Genomic DNA, 19029 nt, shown 5'->3' with positions numbered 1-19029 from the left:
AATGCTGTTCTGTCCAAGCAGTGCTGGTTGAAGGGAACTTGCATGTTTTGTGTTTGTTGGCTGTTGTGCCTGCTGTGAAACACACCTGTGTTCAATGTCTGTCACAACTGTCAAAGCAAAATATCTGAAACATAAATTTTTGCATCCAGGGCTCCTTAACTTTCAGCCTTTGGTTTGTAACAGCTTTTGTAGCCAGGGAACTGACACTTCTGGCCCTGTTTCATTAAACTATTATCCATCTCTATTCATTTTTAAAGTATTTTCTACTCTATCCATCATTTATTTTCTTCCCATCAGGAGGTACTGTCATTCAGTATTATTATAAAAAGGATACTTAATTATTTCAAAGATTATATCATACTAATCTCCTATCTGCATTTCACTATACGTGCAGGTCTTGGTTGCAACAACCTAAATATTCCTTCTGTTGCTAAAATTTTTTCTACTTTGAAACTTATAAAAAAATTGCTAAGTGTAAGTTCAAAAGTTGTCACTATTTACGTACCCCTTTTGCATCAATTACACCAGGTTTCGCGTTGAATTTCACCGTCTTCAAACGTGCACGCTCCTTTCTTTCAACTCTGGGGCAAAGAAAACACAAATGAAGAAGCACATGTTGATTATAGCAGTGTTTTTTATGATACATTTGATATCTGCTCTCCCAAGACCATTGGTGACTTACTATACATTACATAAAGCAAGCATTTAAAGCAAATTTCATCAACTGGAAAGAGAGAGATGTCAGATCACTTCCTCAGCCAAGCAGCAGTTTTCTGGCAAATCCAAAACTGGTTTCGAGGAGCCTTTGCTGTCCTACACCATCAGAACAGCACTGTCTCCTAACACACACAGGAATGTGGGAAAAGCACACTAGGGACAGATTTACCCTCTCTAAGCTGTCCAAAAATCAGGCAACATTTAGAGTTCTTCTGTGGTCAGAAGAATAAAACAAGGACAGAGAGAGAATAAGCTGTGCAGCTCAGTGCACTTTACAGTGGAGTAAATTTTAGATCATACAAATAAGGGAAAGTGAATCCCATAATTCTATGAGGCTGTTCATATCCTTACTCACCTTGATTAATATGGACATTACTGTAAAGGTGACATTTCCTACCTTTGCAAAATCATCTACAGAATCTTTCATCTCCTGGCTCAAGTGAAAAAAATCCGATCATCGACCTGTAATTGAAACACTAACCCTATTCGTCTAAGATTGAGAATTGCTCTAGGAAATCTAAGTTGAATCCTGCAAAACTGGCTTATAAGAGTTTGATACTGTGTTTTTATTAGACTATAAACAGTTGGGAAAAAATTTAGTTCTATAGCCTCCAAACTGATCCACATATGGCCTTTTTTTTTCTAACTTCCACAGTTTCCCACAAACATTGAAATACATTCCTGCAAATCTCTTGGTTTCTACATCTGGGTGGTAAGAATACATAGCTTCTGATAATTATTTTTAAAAATACAAACTCCAGTGTTTTGATAGAATGATAATTAACACAACATGTTTCCTTCTGTCTGAGTGGGCTTATATATGTCCTACTGAAACACAGTGAATGTTGGTTACCATAGCTACAGTTTAAATTTAGATTAAATGCATTTCTCTGTATGTGTGGAATATTCACATGGAAACAGCTCAAATACAGCTTTCAAATTAAATCTATGTTATTAAAAACACATGAACAGTCTCAAACTTAACCTAGCAGATGAAGTCCCTTGGTAGTACCAGTAAGAAATGAAGACTTGAGGCTGTGTAATTGCCTAAATAGGATGGATGTCTTCTGAGAAAATAATTAGCCAAAATGAACACAATATTCTACTTATTAATCTGTGTTAACATTTAAACTCATTCCAGCCCTGTCTAACTTCCTAAAACATCTGCTTTTATCTTCATTTCTTATTCACTGCATAAAGAAATTTGGAAATAAACCCTGAAGAGTGAAACTTATTTATGAAGTTTATCATAATTGTGTTAGCAGCCATGGAGGTATCACTGCTTTCCAGAGGCACAGCAGACAGACAAGGAGCTGCAGAAACATTCTGCATTGCTTTGAGAAGTATATAAATAGTGTCATTAAGTGCCATTAATCCTCCAGGCAAACACACCAACAATGTTCATATATGCCTAGCATGCTTACTGAATATTACAAACATTTCATCATCTGACAATCTATTAAGGGTAGCACAGAGTGTTGCCTCCTATTACAATTTTCTGGCCACTTTCCACAATAAAACTGTTCTCAGCTACTTATAATTTAGCTGAACAGCAAACTTCCAAGCTGAAATTTCCTGTGCCTTGCTGATTACATTGCTTTTGCTGCCTGAACTGCCAATAAAATGGGTTAGCTGTTGGTTGAAGGCTAGGATAAAATAAATGGTTTTGTCCAAATTATAATATACTCTAAAAGTACTTCAGCTCAGGTGCCTTCATGTCTTTGGCTCTGATGTTAAGAATATACTTCTCTTTTTCCTGAAAAAATCAACCTAAATGTCTGAGAAGCTTTGGTTTTACATGCTCTGGAGAACTCTGTTGGAACTTATCTTAGTTCTCCAAAGATATAGTCTTTGTTGAGACTGTCGGGGTGCAGGACTGCAGTGAACTAAGATGTTCTCAGAATTTCTCATCTGAGCTACCGGGACACTTTTGCCATGGACAGAGTCAAAAAGGGAACTAAAATGATTAAGATACAAAGTTTTGCATATCAGTTCTTTTAGATTCATTGATCCAGGTCTCAGAAAACAGACCTTTTAAAGGAACACTATTTCAAGCACTTTTAGCACTTCTTTTGAGCCTTCAGGTTTGTAATTGCAATATTTAAGGAAAAATAAACTCAATTGCATTTTTTTCCCCAAGAAAAAGGGAGTTGAGGCCCAAAGGGTTATTTGCTGCAGCTGACACTGTGAATACCTAAATAGCACATGAGTGTAAATTCCTTACATTGCTTTAGTTGGCAGCAAATCTACCATCCCTTGGACAACGTTTTGATTCATCAGCTGAAGAAATTGCTTTTAAAGGTAGAAATGTTTCACTTCAAAGGGTAACTATTTTTAATTCACCACTGCTGCACAAAGCAGGATTATGGTGAGTTGTGCAGAAACATGAAGCAAAGGAGGAGGACTCGTATCTGCCAAATTTGCAGAGGCCCAGATTTGCAACCCTGTCTTGCCTGATGTCCACATTGCTTCTCTGCCCCTTTCTAATTATATGTTTGCTCAATAGAGCTATGCCTAAGGCATGAGGAAAGCATGGATATGATTTCCAAAACAACTTCATGGCTTGAGTCCCATTTTCAAAAGTGCTTGGGGCAGGGGTCACTGAAACTCAAACATATTTCAAGAAATGTCCAAAGAAACCTACATCTAGCATTCAAACATGACTTGGGAGATGAAAAGCTCTGAGCCCTATGTGGAGGCAGCATCACCTAGCACAACTAATGAGGATTTCACCTCCAGCTTCCCATCCACTGTCCAAGTGTAGCTCCCTGTAGAAACACTGCTGTGTACAGGGAAATGATCTAAGACCATCTGAGATCTGGGACAGTTGGAGTACACCCTATATATTCACTTTCTCTTGAAAACATTCCTGGTTGCAACACCTCTTGGTCCCTTTTTTGCCCAAACTGGTCAGGATTCACTCTCTTCTTCCCACGTGAAGCTAAAGAAGTAGAGCACTACCTTGAAAATATACCTCAGCCTTCAGTGTTCCCTCACTAGCAAGTTCAAGACTTCAGTTCTTTGGGATGCTGTTCTCTTCCTGCTCTTCTGAGGAGCTTATTACTGGGATGCAACACTCACTGCACTGCCTAATTGTTTTTTTGGGCATATGTAGCTGTTGAAAATGGGCCTGTGGGATTTTTCAAAATGAGACTTTCAGTTCTTCATGTGTGCTGCAAACAAGAAGAAATCAAGTATAGCTCAACAAGACATGAACTGTGATCCCCTGTTGTTGAAGGTTAATGGACTACGGGGAGTTTTGTCAGTGCCTTTCTAAAAGCACTAATTAGCCTTCACCACAGAGATGTAAGATATCAAGTGAGACATGCTTTAATCTTCAATAACAGTGTTCATCACTGATGTAGAATACAGATACAAATTGGAAACTGATTTCAAATATGAAATAAAATGGTAACAGTAGCCTAATTTTCACAGATTTGGCATTGAGGTATTCTGCAGAATGAAAGTTATTTCCAAACCCAATATGTAGTAAAGAGTTAGTAAATAGAAGAAGGCAATGTAAAATGGATACTTGAAAGACCTTGCTATATTTTACATCTTGATTAACATGTCTCTTCTTGTCTTCTTTCACCATTTCCAGGTCATCTGCCTTATATTTGTTTTGCTGCCCATCAAGTGAAAGAGAAGTGAAATTATATATTAACATTTATAGCCCAAATATGTGGTCTCAGTCCATAGTTTTTTACTGCTTTCATTCTCTGCACTGCTTAGTCTTGTTTATGTGAGGTCTGAGTTTACCACTCTCAAAATTATCTTTGAGCATTCCTGAAGTGTTTTTTTTTTGCAACAGAACATGTATTTTTCAGGAAGAGAGAACATGTCCTGGTTCAGCTCTCCACCTTCAGTGACTCAGTTTTAGAGAGTAGCTTAGCACCTGGTCAATATTTACGAAAAGATTAGACCTAATGACATTAGGAAGTGAATCCTCATTTAACTGTAGAACTACTGTTTAAAAGCTGATAGGTGTTTTCCTTCAGCACAAAAGTTTCCCATCATTGCAAGAGCACAGGAAGAGGTTTATAGATACACATACACCAATTTTATTCCATATTTAATTTTTACAATTGGATTAGTAAGTATAGTCAGATAACTTATTTTAGACAAAGCTTACATGACTACGCCATGTTAAAAAGTTTTATTATCTAAGGATTAAAATCTTCAGGGATGTTTAGAAAGGTAGACAATTTATAGGAAACCATTAAAAATGAAACTCACTTGAGTGGATAAACATGCCCTTCTGCCAAGCTGAGCAGAATAACAAATTTAAGTTGGCTTTTTGCCCATGGGGACTGCTGTGCTGGGAAAACCTCTTGTTCCTTGTCCTTAAATGTTTGTGAAACATTAGTTTTTATGTACTTTTCCCCCTACTTTGCTCTGAAAGGACAACGTAGTTACATGTATTTGTGGGGAGAATGTTGTCTATTTGAGAACACAAATATCAGGCTGGTACCATCATACACCTCCAGCTGGTAATAACAGAGATACAAGTTGCATAACATTTTGTAGTCAAATGTACTTAGACTAGCTAAAAATGGGTGTCTGAGGGTGATGCCCAGTCTGACAGCAGTTTTATGACTGCAAATCTTAAAGACAACAGAAAAATTAGCGCAATTATTTCAGTGTTTCAGGATCAAATCATCTTTGGCTGCAGTGGGAGCAGTAGTAAAAGTGGTGAGAATTTATACTTGGCTGCTCTGGGGCAGTCTGTGTGAAATCTCAGGCTGTGTTTCAGACCCACAGCAGCAAGTCAAGCAGACACACAGGTCATAGAAATACTGTAGCTTGATATTCATGAGGTGGGAGGTTACTGTTGGGGGGGCCTAGCAATGGTAGGAGCTTGTCTGGGTGCGAAGACACAGCAAAGAAAAAGTGAAAAGAACTGGAGGTGTAAAATCAATGCTACAGCAAATGAAAATCTCTTTACTACTGAATTAGAGCATCTGTCTAGGAATTTTATACACTCTAACTCATGCACGTTGGTTTCATGCATTTTGTTCCCTCCCTTTAACTGATGTGAGTGTTTCCATGGGGAGAAAATCCTAGACATAGGCTGCTCAGCTTGCTTCAGCTTCCCTTTTGTGGGAAGCTGAATTTGTGGCTTTTTTTTGCTTTGGTTTGTTTGTTTGCTTTTGGTTTTGTTTTTGTTTTTAATATGGATAATAGATTCATGGATAATAGGAAAGACAATGAGGCAAATAAAAATACTCATGATCAAAAGCACAGCATATGTAGAAACTAATCTAAATCTATATACAACTAAATGTAACAAAAATCTAGTGTAAATCTAATTCTGTTGGTCATTCTAGTAAAAATAGTAATCTTCAGTGATAAGGGAGCAATTCATATACATAAACATAGTGCACAGATAATACTAGAGGCTGCCTGAGATGTTGGTCTAGACCTGGTAGCTATGTCCTCTCACCTTGGAGACCCTGCCTGGTATAATTGTGCCCTGCTGTCACCTTAAACAAAGCTTGGATAAATCTTTTGGGCAGATGTGGGACCAAGAGAAATTTAGCCTGAAATGTTTTTTACTTAACGCTATATAATAATGATTTGGTGACTGTTAAACCACATCTGCAGTGGTTTGCAGTCTCCCATGCTGAAGCTCTATGTTACCCAACACCAATGTGATACAATATCACATCACCTTTATAGCATTACATTTGATTTCTAGCCAAGTGGCTACTCAGCCCCATGGTTGAGAATAACAGCTTTAATCAGGCAATAAACACATACTGACAAATGGGCAAAATATTGTTTTCAGATGTTGAAATGGTTACAATTATATTTAAGAACTGAAAGATACTGAGGATTTAATTTTCATTAATCTCCACAGAAGTAATTGGCTCACTGGTTCATGAGATTTGGACCTTGCACAAAGCAGTGGAAAAACATGGGGCTGCACTTATTTCTTTGTGCTGCTTGTTCCAGGAACCCTTCTCTAGCTGCAGTGCCAACCTCCAGAACTCCTTCTTAAAGACTGACTTTACAATATAGATATAAACAAGGCAACAAGTCCACACATTGGCAGCAGCTCTGAAATCTAATGACAAATAAGCTTTCAAACTCTATTGAATCACTAAGAGGTAAAGTCTGGTAATGTATCCAACATTTAAGAGAGAATAATGAGTGGCAGATCCCTTATAATTCTAAATTATGATTTCTTCTGGAATATCACATATCTCATAGAGGAGAAAAAGAGTAAGGAGCCTTGATTTATAATTCAAAATTTCTCTAATCAGCTTATGCTAAAATGTCACTATATGAAGGGCTCTCTTGTAGAAGGATGCAAAAAAGTAGAAAACTAAATACATGGAATGCAATTACCATTACACAGCACTTTAAAGAAGTCATATAATATACTTGTTATGGCATTATGTGTTTATATACATATATATACACATATATTTGTGCACATACATATGTGTGTGTATATATATATTTATATATCTCAAAAATAAATTTGAAGTGGTCACTGGCTTTCAGAGCTATTCCATAATGCTTTTACATGTGGAAAATGCAGGAACTGTATCTTAGCTGTTGCTGGTCAGGAGTTAAGGTAGTAAAGCAGATAGCTAAAAGACTCACCCTGGCACTAATAATCCCTTTGTCTGTATAGCCCCTCCCTGACCCAAAGTGCAAAAATGTTCCAGTCCCACAGGCAGAAAAAGGAGTCTGAGCACAATACCAAACTTGACCCCCACCAAATCAAGCCCCAGTAAGCCTCCAGACCTTAAATAAAAGGGACAGAAATGAATGGGGGATTAAAAAGTATAAAACAAATATAAAATCTCTTCAATTTACAACATCATAAGAAGTTGGACTTGCAGGACAAGTCACAGCCTGACAAATAGCTACAATGTTCTTTTCCTCCTTTCTATCACAGTATTTTACTGCTAGATGTTACATATGCTGTATTACATATACCAGTGCCTATATAAACAATCCCATACAAACTATCGGATACAAAGCATCCTGGAGTCAACATCTTACATGAAGGTTTCCATGCCATAGTTGCCTACATTTGGTCAAATGAATCCCAGAGCTGCTCTGTTTTAGATCAAGCCTCTCATAGTCAATAACCCACACCTGCAGAGGAAACTCAACTCTGAATTGCCACATTCTGGCAAGTATGATGAGCTTTATTCCCCATAACTCAGCCCTGTGTGCATTGATTGCTCATCCTCCCTTTGGGTGGTGTAAATGACCACAGAAGATGCTGGCAAGAGCATATCAGTCTCACTGGCTCAGAGGAACCGTCCAGAATCCACAGAAAGGAAATAACACTCACTTTTCAATGCATTGGAAAAAATAACCTTGTATAACTGAAACCTTTTATGAAATAACAGTAACCTCTTCCCACCCCAGCTCAGGTGTATCATATCATTACATTAATGCAGACAGAAAATCAGATGCCATTGATTTTTTTCAGGCTTCTCAGATTCACTAGTGAAGAATCAGGATGACAAGTGAAGAGCATGGCAACTGTACCTGCATCTTTTAAAATTCAATACTCTCACTTCTAGACAAATCAACCTATTTTCATCTTGTTTCCTTTTTTCCTTTTTGCTGTTGTTGGTTTTTAAATTTTTATTTTATTTAATTTTATTATTATTTCTAATTCTGTTTTCTCCCAGTGTTTCCTAAGCCACATCTTATTCCTAGGCAGTATTATATGTCTGATCATGATTAGAGAACCTCTATCTTTTGTCCTTGAAAACACCACTGTGTGAGTAACCCAATAATCTTTAGGCACATATAACCTCTCTATCTCACAGAATACACAACTGCACATCTTTATTAGCTGCTTTGCTTTTCCATTTTTTCCTCTACAGTTGTTTTATTATGTATAAGAGCTTTTTGTAGCTTTTCATAGTAGGCACCACTCTCCAAGTGAGTTTTGTGCACATACTTTCCTCAGTATTAACTGAATAAACTTTCCTCTTTTTCCCATGTATGATCCAATCAGATCATTACAACAGTATTTACCGTAGCAAGTAATACCAGGCAAATACTCCTTTTTCAATATCTAGAGACTAAATCTGGTTAATGGGCACATTTTTCCATCTTAAAAGTTATAACCTAGTTTTTATTTGTGTCTATTGTACAACACCAAAACTGCTCTTCACTGAAAATCCTGGTGTGGTTGCTATTCAAACATGATCATGATTAGAGAAAGTAAGGTCGTTGCAGGGCTCATGTCAACAAGGTGTTTGATGGCCTTTCAGTTTACTTTTACATGATTTAGAACAAGGAGTACCATAAGCTCTATAGTACATGGGCCAATTCTCTTGAAACAGCAGCAGGTGCTCTATAGAGCATCAAACATGTTATTTCACCACTCTAAAAAATGAGCATGATCATTTTTATATTAATGCTGAAGTTGAAATAGTTAGGAATGGAAAGTTTATATGCAGTATGAGAGCACTGCTGCAAAACAGAAATGTAATGAGTTTTGACAGATTTAATTTTCCTCCTACCCGTTCAGTTCCTGACCTTTCTATAGCAACTATCAACATAGGCAGAAAGTAATACTGATTTGTGTGCTAGTTCTGATACTATCAGAGTCTTGTGGCCAATTTTACAAAAGCATCTAGACAGAATAAACAACACAAACAGTGGGGGAGATTCAGATATCTGTTCTTTCTCTGACAGTCACCATGAATCCATCACAGCCAAACAAAGATTCAGATTTATCTTGGAGAGCAGATGGAAGTTTCTTCATTTGCATGATATGAAAAATTTACTGTGATATTGATTATCCATCAGTTTCCAGGCAGACAGAGATTAAATTAACAGATTTTGAAGATAAAGATGACCATTATATAATTTAGCATCATTTTTTACATCACCCAGGCTGAGAATTTTAATTCTATTTATCTCTCAAAAGAAATACATACAGTCTTGATTTGAAAATGTCAAGACATTCATTACATCCTTCAGTAGTCTGATGCAATGGCTAATAACCCTGACATTAAAAATGTGCTCCACTTCAAATTCAGAGCTAATTCCCAGACTTGGCTTCTGGTTACTCTTTAGTAGACAGTGCTCTCTCCTCCTTTCCCCCTTTGTTTGTAAAGTTACTAATCCCCTAAAATTGTGTCACCTTTTGAGTTCCTTTTCAGGAACAGCCTGAACTCTTTAAATCGCACAGATTGTATCTTCCAACTCTTGAAATAATTGTGGGATTTTCCTCTACTTTCACCAGTTTTTCAGTAGATGGACTCACCCTGTCTTTGGGAAAAAAACGAAATATTTGAACACAATACTTAAGGAGGTAATAAGGAGGAGGCAGCACTCACCTTCTCTTGCTGGGTATAACTCCCATCTCCTCACTGTCTCCCTCCAGAGTGACCCTCCTCGCCTGCCACCATTCATCGTCTGAGGCATTGATGACATGAAGGATGTCTCCATACTTAAAACTCAGTCCTTGGCTTGGGAGGCCACTGTCTTTGCTTTTGTCATAGTCAAACATGGCTCTGTGAAAGGAAATAAAGATACGAAGATAGGTGATTATATGGTCTTGGGAACATTTACTTCTGAACAATTAAACGTATTTTATGTTACAGCTAACCCTTGCTCCTTTCCAAAGAGAAAGGAGCTCAGAGGAAAAATTTCCACTGTGAAGTTAATCTTTACATAAACCTCTTTTTTAATATATATTTTAAAATTATTTTTAAGAGAAACTGAATGGTAAAGTATGGTATTTACTGTCTGACTTAACAAAGAAGAACCATAGCAAAGCATCTAGTAAACAAACCAGGTAGCCAGAAGCCACTCTGGTCACCTTTCCAACAGTCATGTTCGGCTGTTGGTCTTGTGGTTTTCTCACACTTCCTTGTGCTCAAACAGGGGGATGTCTGGCCAACAGGGGTGCATTGGGAGGACTAAACACAAGGGACCAAGTTACAATGGCACCAATTCTCAGTCTCATCCAGTCCTATGCCTGGCACCTACAACAGCAGTCTTCAGGGTACATGTACCCCAGTTTCTCAGGAGAAGACCCTGCACGTGAATCCCAGCAATGCTGTAAACAAGTGCAGGTCACTCATTGGAATTACCTAACTAAAAATCCAGTTCTTGATTTCTTACGGGAAAAAATACTTGGGAATATTTTTCCCATATAAAAGATTATTTAAAGATCACGCCTGTCAAGAACTGCTGTTTATTTCCTATTGGGAAAATAATAGGTTATAATCCTGGCTACAGAAATCTTAGATCAGTCAAATCCCAAGAGGTGTCTGATGATTCCTACTCTTTTATTGTCAGAAATAAAGCTTTGGCAATCTCTTAACTGGTAAACACTTCTGTGAGAAGGATTTGATGTAATTAATTGTTGTGCATTGTAGTGTAATTGCAAAGAATGATTATAGCAGCTTTATGGGTAGATTTAAAACACTCAAGGCTACCTCTTATAATGAGGAGAACTTTAAAAGAAGTTATCAGAGTTGTGACTACACAACCAAAATAATTTAAAGCTCTCATAAGCACTCATTCTGCATGGAAAGCCTAGTTCAGGAGGAGGAAAAATGCTACTTGAAATATGTCTTCTAAAGAGTTTACAGTCTTGCACTAACATCTTCAGAAACGCCCAGATAATTCCCTTCACTGAGGATGAAGACTGCTGAATTTTACATAATCCATAAGCTTAGCTATGCTTGTGCCTTTCTTGGTAAATGTTCTTGGAATGCACGTAACCTTTGAAAAAAATTAATGGCTTAGCAGTGGAAAAGTTCCATTAAAATCTTGGCTATATCTTATTAAATATTTACATTCATAAAGGATTCTTATCAGTATCAGGTCATCAGCTGCTTCTCAAATACAGCTTTCTGTGAGGACATTTGATGAAGAAGCAGCTAAATGTCATTAGACACTTCTTCTTAACCAATTAATGACACCCGATCTCTGGAAAATGGCAGTGCACACACAAACGGACATACAACACATCCCATTGGTATTGCCCTTTTCAGCATGCAGCAGTCAGAGTTTTACACTGTAATGAACAGTCATTGTCCTAAAAAATCACTGAATAATTGCGTACCTTGCAGTGGAAGCCTATCAACATATCAAAACCCCTAACCACACGGTTGGCAAGCATGGTGAATGCTGGGCAGATGTCATACAATCCCGATTTCAGGCATAATTAAATCACTTAAAATGAAGGACAGTATCTTCTGTTGTAGCAAGACTGTCGCATCCCAGATGCAAAATGCATGCCAGACTGGAAATGTTCCTTATTTGGCAAGTTCTAAGACTAAAGTGTTTCAAAAGCTAAGTAGCAGAAAGAAAGTAGGGCAGTATTCTTTGTCCTTGAACAGGCACTTGCACCTCAGAGCTCACATATTAACGTAAATTCAGACTGCCATCATGCTAGCTGATGTTAACGATGAATGCAGATGGCAATGTTTGCCACTGACTTGCTTTGATTGGAGCAATCATGTGCAATGCTAATTAAAATGAGATTATAGATCTCAGACAAGAGAATTTTTGAGCACACTTTCCATTGAATGAAAGATTTTGTGGCTGATGCTCTACAGATGTTGATTAATCCATTAGCAAATGAAAACGACATAAGAGCTGACTTCAGAGCTCTTTCCTAAACATTTCAAATTAAGAGCCAGGTTTAAGTTGGTAACACAGCTGTATTTGAGCTTACATATTTGGTAACATTTCTGGCTTTGTAAAACATACTCTTGCAAGTTCACTGTTGGCCCTGCTATAAAGCAAATAGAGATCTTCACTCTAGGCACCATTGTATGCGTGTAGAAGTGAACATGACTACCTTGGGCAACAGAGTGACCGGAGCACACTCATCCTCACTACCTCAGGCTGCAAGTACAATGTGGCTCTCTCCAGGTCCAATTGCAAGCGCAAGTTTAAGAGGCTGACATGTCATTTCTAATTTTCTATCTGATGGACAGCACCCATTCTGTTTGTGCTCAGTCTTGCAGATGTGTATAAAAATAACACCTCTGCATCTGTTCAGTGTCAACTGAAGTGACACAAAATGAATGCAGCCAGACCTCTCATTTGGTAAAGGAACTGTTTTTAGACAATGACATCCAAGTCTTACAGGATACCATGTTGCATCCTGCAAGCACTGAAATGTTCATCAGAGTCAAGCTGATCTCTCAGTAAAGTCTATTCATTCTATGCAAGCTTCTTTACCCAGATAACATACTAAGGTATGCTAGACACTTTAGATACGTTATGCCATGCCATGGGATTATCAGAGGAAAGGTTAAAAAACAGTAAAAACTTTGCTGAATATTAGTTGTTAAGGAGGGGACTCAAGCAACCCAGTACAGCAAGAAACCCACCCTTGCACAGACCACCCATTACCCCTTGAGAGATGAGCGCTTCTTTACCCAGATAACATACTAAGGTATGCTAGACACTTTAGATACGTTATGCCATGCCATGGGATTATCAGAGGAAAGGTTAAAAAACAGTAAAAACTTTGCTGAATATTAGTTGTTAAGGAGGGGACTCAAGCAACCCAGTACAGCAAGAAACCCACCCTTGCACAGACCACCCATTACCCCTTGAGAGATGAGCACTATTTTCCTTTAGAGAAGGATCCAAAATGAGATATCTACTAGAAACTGCAAATTAGTGTAATTCAAACAAGCCAGAGGATTTAACCCATAAAGGTATGCCACAGTGCAATCCTCTGTGACGAGTATAGAGACATATCCACAAAATGCAAGCACAATAGTACAGATACTGGAGAGCCTGCTCAGCAGAGCTAACAAGCTTTCTGAACTTGCTAATATTACTAAACATTTTCATGTGGATGAGTCTATTCATAGGTTGTTCAGGCAGTTCTTCAAGGTACTGGGCTATAACTCATGTTTAGTGTCTTTTACTGCTGTATTAAAGAATAATAATCTCAATCTTAGAGCTTTCTAATGGCATTTATCTGACAGTCTTGGATACTAACAGCTTCTCCTTTTCTTCTCCACAACTTAGAGATGTGCATCTTAAAGTACAATTCTTTGTCTTTCAGGTGTTTTATATACTCAGCCACTTGCACCAAATGTTCAGCCTTTTTTGGATCGTATAGGACAGAATCAAGAGATCTACAAGTCTTTCTCTATGGCAGTAAGGCTTTTTTTTTTTTTCCCCAGTAAGCTGATGAAGTCTACTTTTGAATTGGGATAGTCAATTTTCAATAACTAAGGAAATAAGTTTAAATCATTTAACTTCTGTTTTAGAGCTGTCACCAGTATTGTGATCACACTAGCACCAGAAAAATTCCTGGTCGGTATCTTCTGATACTAGTCCTTTCACAAAGAGAACCCTGGGTTACCCAGGATAGATAACATATTTTGAGGTTACAAACACAGTAAACTGAGTGATTACTCTGAGATGTGGGCAAAATACTGAAATAAGGAACAGAGCTTGCTACTAACGAGTTAAACAGGTGTGGTGAAATCATGATTTAGTTCCCTTCTTAGAAAAATAGCAACAGGAGTAGGTGTGATTATCAGAGGCATAAGGTATATGCACTGAATTTCCATTTCCATTTTTGTTATTTTCCTCAGTTCCCAGTTTTTGCATGAGTTTGGGGAAAATTGTTGAATATCTGTACAATATTTTGAAAGTGAAAAGTGCCATTCAAGTGCTAAGTATCCCTGCTGTCTTCTTGGTGAAAGTCTCCTGCTTCTAGAAAATGAGGAAACACAGTCCTGAAAAGTGAAACAGGAGCTGCAAATGTTTAGAACAAGCTGGATATCACAAATATTTAAGATTATATGACTCTCACTTCCACAGTATTATTCCAGACTTCAGAAGTGATCATTACGCTAGGCTAATCCCAGCAGTAATTTGGACAGAACCTAACAGGTTTTATTTTTGTGCTTGGGTGCTTCTTAATCATTTTTAGGAAGCCACATCAGTGCAAAACAAGGGACAACAGCATTCAAATTCATCGCTCAGAAACTGTTTGAAACTAAGATACTGCCATTGCCAACCTCTAATATACTGCCCAACATGCAGCGAACTGTCCACATGGCAGTGAAGACCACTAAAAAGGGGATATCTTTCTTCTTCCACTTAGCATAAATACTTCAGCATTTGAGGTATGTCCAAAATCTAAGTTGCCTTGTGCAGCAAATTTCTATTTCTAATGACCACTATTCTCTCAGCTAGAGTAATAAATATCTGACCTAGGAGAAAATATTTTAGGTTTAACTAAATAGCAAATCAATTTATTGTGCAATGCTGTATATAGCAACCTATCGACATCCACAATGTCTACATTGTTACCAGCATTTGTAATGTGAAAAACAGGGTACAGAAATGCAAAGTGATCTTGATAAGCCCGTAGCAGAAAAGGGAATTTCACAGAGAAATCTCTTTGTTTCCTCAGCTAATCCTGTAAACACCATTGTAAGTTAGTAGTATTCATAATCTTCCTGACAAGGCAAGGGATATTAATCTATTTACAGAACAGTAATATATTTTGCTGAATGCTCATGTATGTTCAGTGCAAAACCCCAAAATCTTCCACTCCCATGTCACTACACTGTGGCCAGCAGTTTGATACAGTTCAGGTGCTGCATGGCAGATTTATTTGCATCTCTGAAATTACTTTTATTTTCTTCTGGCACAGATAGAAGTTTGCAGATAAATTTGCAGACAGGTCTTTGTCATTCATTTGATTATGAAGTGACAACAACATTTAGCAAGAGAGCTCTTCAGCTTCTGTAAATTGTCCTAATTCTTCTGCGATCTGCCAGCATATCTGCATGTGCACTACTGAAGGACATTACTCTCTTTTCTGAAAATTTCTTTAACAGATTCTCAGACATCAGGTTTTATAAAATCATGATAAGGCAGATACATGTTCTTCTCCTTCTTCACAACTATCCTACCCCCTACCCTATTTTTTTTATGGATGGGGAAATCCAGTGCATGGAGGTTTAATCATTTGCCTGGTTTTAGAGAGTAGTTCAGCACCATAGTCAGAATCAGACCTCAAGTTTCATAGCTGTCTTTTCTGCACTCTCAGTAATAGATGTATTTCCACCCACTTGCAGGCTCAGCTTGAAGAAAAAATTAGAAGAAAATGAAAGAAACACTCATGTAATTCATTGCTATAGCTACAAAAGAGAGCACAGTAGCTCTCTGATAGATGCAGCCATTGTGAGACAATTAAGATGCTACTGAAAGGGTTAAATTTTCACACAGTAGTATGTCAATAAAGACTTCCAACTTCTCCTCCCAGCTTAATTTACATTTGGAGAAGCTGAACAGGTAAATCTTATGTGTAGAGTATAGAAAAAAGGTTGTTCTCTCCTTGGGAGGTGTGGGAAGATCTGAGGTGGTGCTTGCTGTGACTGGAGGCTGCTGGAATAGCCAGGATGATTCTGTTGTAAATTGTCACCTCTGCTGAAAGAGTGGGAGGGGGACTGTTTGGGAGAACAGCTTTAATTTTCTAAGAAGTATACCACAATAATGTGGATTTAACAAAAAATATCTGAATGTTTGACCTATCACTCAAAGATACCATGATTCCTGCTTTTTCCCTTTCCTTGCCTTGCCTTGCCTCGCCTTTATTCTATTTTCTCTTTTTTTCCCCTTTATTTTCTTTTTTCCTTTCTTCTTTTTTTCCCTATTTTAATGGTGGTATGGCTCTTCATGAAGCTGATCCCCTCAACCTTAATTATTTCAGTCAGGCTGAGAGGGACAGTGTTACCAGCATCTGTGCTACCAAAATCAGTCATGCCAAGGCACTGCAACATGGTTGCCACATTTGCCCTTTGGAAGTTATCACAAATCATAGACTATTCTCCGCAACATTTTGGGTGCACCTTGCTTTTATGGTGGAGAGAAATACTGCATCCAGTTGTGGAACCCCCAGCAGAAGGACATGGACCTGTTGGAGTGAGTCCAGAGGAGGCCATGGAGATGATCAGAGGTCTGGAACACCTGCCCTGTGAAGGCAGGCTGAAAGAGTTACGGTGGTGCAGCCTGGAGAAGAGAAGGCTCCAAGGAGACCTTATTATGATCTTTCAGTACCTAAGGGCCTACAAGAGAGCTAAGAAGGACTTTTTACAAGGGCATGTAGTGACAGGACAAGGGGTAATGTCTTTAAACTGAAAGAGGGTAAGTATAGGCACTGGGCCTTGGTGGATGCTCCCAGCATGTGTAGTTTAGGGTATCTTTAAACTGAAAGAGGGTAGGTATAGGCACTGGGCCTTGGCGGATGCTCTCAGGCATGTGTAGTTTAGGGTGTTAGCTTAGCTGCTCCTAAGGCACCTCCACTACACCAAATCCTACTGCACATTTGCATCGAAGCCTTTTCCATTTGCTACGATATTATTTCTTTACTTCATTCAGCAATTTCTCCATTCAGTACAACTCACTCTTTATTCTTTTCCTCCTATTGGGAATTTGGCAGAAAGTTATGCCATGGACCTCAATGAAAAAAGGATTGGAGATAGCAACATTAGTTCCAGAAAAATTTCACTTAGAAAAGGGAGATATTTTCTTTATGGTGTTTACATCAGGAAAGAGGACTGCCTTTTGTCCTTGGGGAATATGCTGCTCATTTTGCAGATCTGAGATGATTCTTAATGTCAGCTCCTATGAGCCAATCTTTATGTTGCTGATGGGCCTGTTTTTGGGCCTTCAGTAAGTGCTCATGTTCAGTGGAAGAAATGCGCTCTACTGTACTGAAAAATTTAAGTAAACATTTTCAGATGTATCAATCTGTATGCTGCACTTTCATGGTCTTGCTACACAAGAGCAAACAATGCATTATGTTAAAGGCAAAATATCTCACAGTGACCAAGGACTGAGAGCTTTAGTCTTTCAACTGTGGACCAGAAGAGAATCCATATTACTCCCAGGTTTGCCTGGATTTAATGTCTTCTAGCAGGAAGTGTAATGTGGCTTGAAAAAGTGAAGTTCTTTCATGTCTTGTGCCGGCACAAGGGGAATTCTTTTTAGGGTACATTCACTTCTCGTTTCTTCGGCACTTTGCAGGGCATAAAGGAGGCAAACAGAATTCCCCTTTGGCTTGCAAAAATCTGAAACCAGCATCAAGCTGCAAGCATGGGCCTTGACCTTGCCATCATTTATTGACTAGGAAAATCTGTCTGCCATGTCCATCTGTGATAAACACAGAAGCTTTTAAATACATCTGCATTGGACCCAGTGTAGTCCAGATTCTCAGCTTTGAGATTTGTTTTAAAACAGGGAGACTGCCTTGGGTCAGAACACTAATTAGATTTAGCCTTAGGTATTTGACAAACTCCAGAAAAGATTTGTAGTAGCACCTTGATTCTGGAAAGCTTCTTCAGCATCCCTGAATTTGTATGTGAAATTTCACAATAAAAGCCCAAACTTGTGGGGGAGATTTAAATTTCACAGTGAATTTCACAATAAAAGCCCAAACTTGTGAGGGAGATTTAAATTTCACAGCAAACTGGAAAACTTAGGCCAGGTTTGTACTTAGTCGTTTTTTTCTAAAGAAGTGAAATAATATTTGACAGACCTTGACCTGGCCTTGTGCATTATGCATCAAATGATGTGAAATTTGTGTTATTCTTGGGTTTGTTTTTTTCCTCTCCATGCAGACTAAGTGAAGCTGCTGCTTGACTTCATCTCGGGTTTCTTTCTGAGGAATCTGTGCAGTTTCTCAGCACAGATTTTTGTGTTGTGACATTTAAGATTATTCATATCCGGAAAGGAAGTGTGACTGGATGTCAAATCAGGGATACTTTCAGCTACTGGGTTATTCACCTGAAATTGCAAACTGTGGGTTGCATGGGTTGCCACAGGAGCCAAAATGTCATTCTCTCTCATACTAACTGACTTGTTGTCTGTGATTTTTTTTTCCCTGGGGTAAACAAAATAAAAAATAATAAAACATAAATAAAATGAAATGTATATTTCAAAGACAATGAGACTGAAAGGGAAAATTGACTATGTTAGCCCAGCCTGTAGCCACCCTCATACTTCCCTGCACCCAAATGTATCTTCCTACTACTACAGAATACACTGTAAAAAACCACTGAATTTATATCTGCACCCAAATGTATCTTCCTACTACTGCAGAATACACAGTAAAAACCCACTGAATTTATACATATATTAAGTAATTGGTCCACAATAGTTCTAAATATTACAATAGAACTCAAGGATTTGCTTCGGGTAGTTGGGTTTTTTAGGTATTTGTCTCAGATACCCTGTGGCTTGCAATTCCTTTCTTTTAGACCTAATCATGATCTGTATGTGTTAGCATCTTTTACAACTCCACTGTGGCCAGGCTGCCCA

At 38.2% G+C, this 19029-nt stretch overlaps 1 protein-coding gene across 1 annotated transcript in view; it reads right to left on the bottom strand.

Moving 5' to 3' along the window:
* DLG2 (discs, large homolog 2 (Drosophila)) overlaps positions 1–19029 on the bottom strand; it is a 116673-nt gene that overhangs the window by 37691 nt on the left and 59953 nt on the right. The window contains exons 3-4 of the mRNA XM_009082833.1: positions 10044–10220; positions 506–581 (exon numbers count right to left, since the gene is read on the bottom strand). Coding sequence (XP_009081081.1) covers positions 506–581; positions 10044–10220 — 253 coding nt within the window. The remainder of the gene's footprint in view (positions 1–505; positions 582–10043; positions 10221–19029) is intronic.

Source organism: Acanthisitta chloris, unplaced genomic scaffold (assembly GCF_000695815.1).
Source record: "Acanthisitta chloris isolate BGI_N310 unplaced genomic scaffold, ASM69581v1 scaffold1029, whole genome shotgun sequence".
NCBI classification, from domain to species: domain Eukaryota; kingdom Metazoa; phylum Chordata; class Aves; order Passeriformes; family Acanthisittidae; genus Acanthisitta; species Acanthisitta chloris.
Note: the sequence above shows the minus strand (reverse complement) of the source record. Positions and strands in the feature narration are given on the sequence as shown.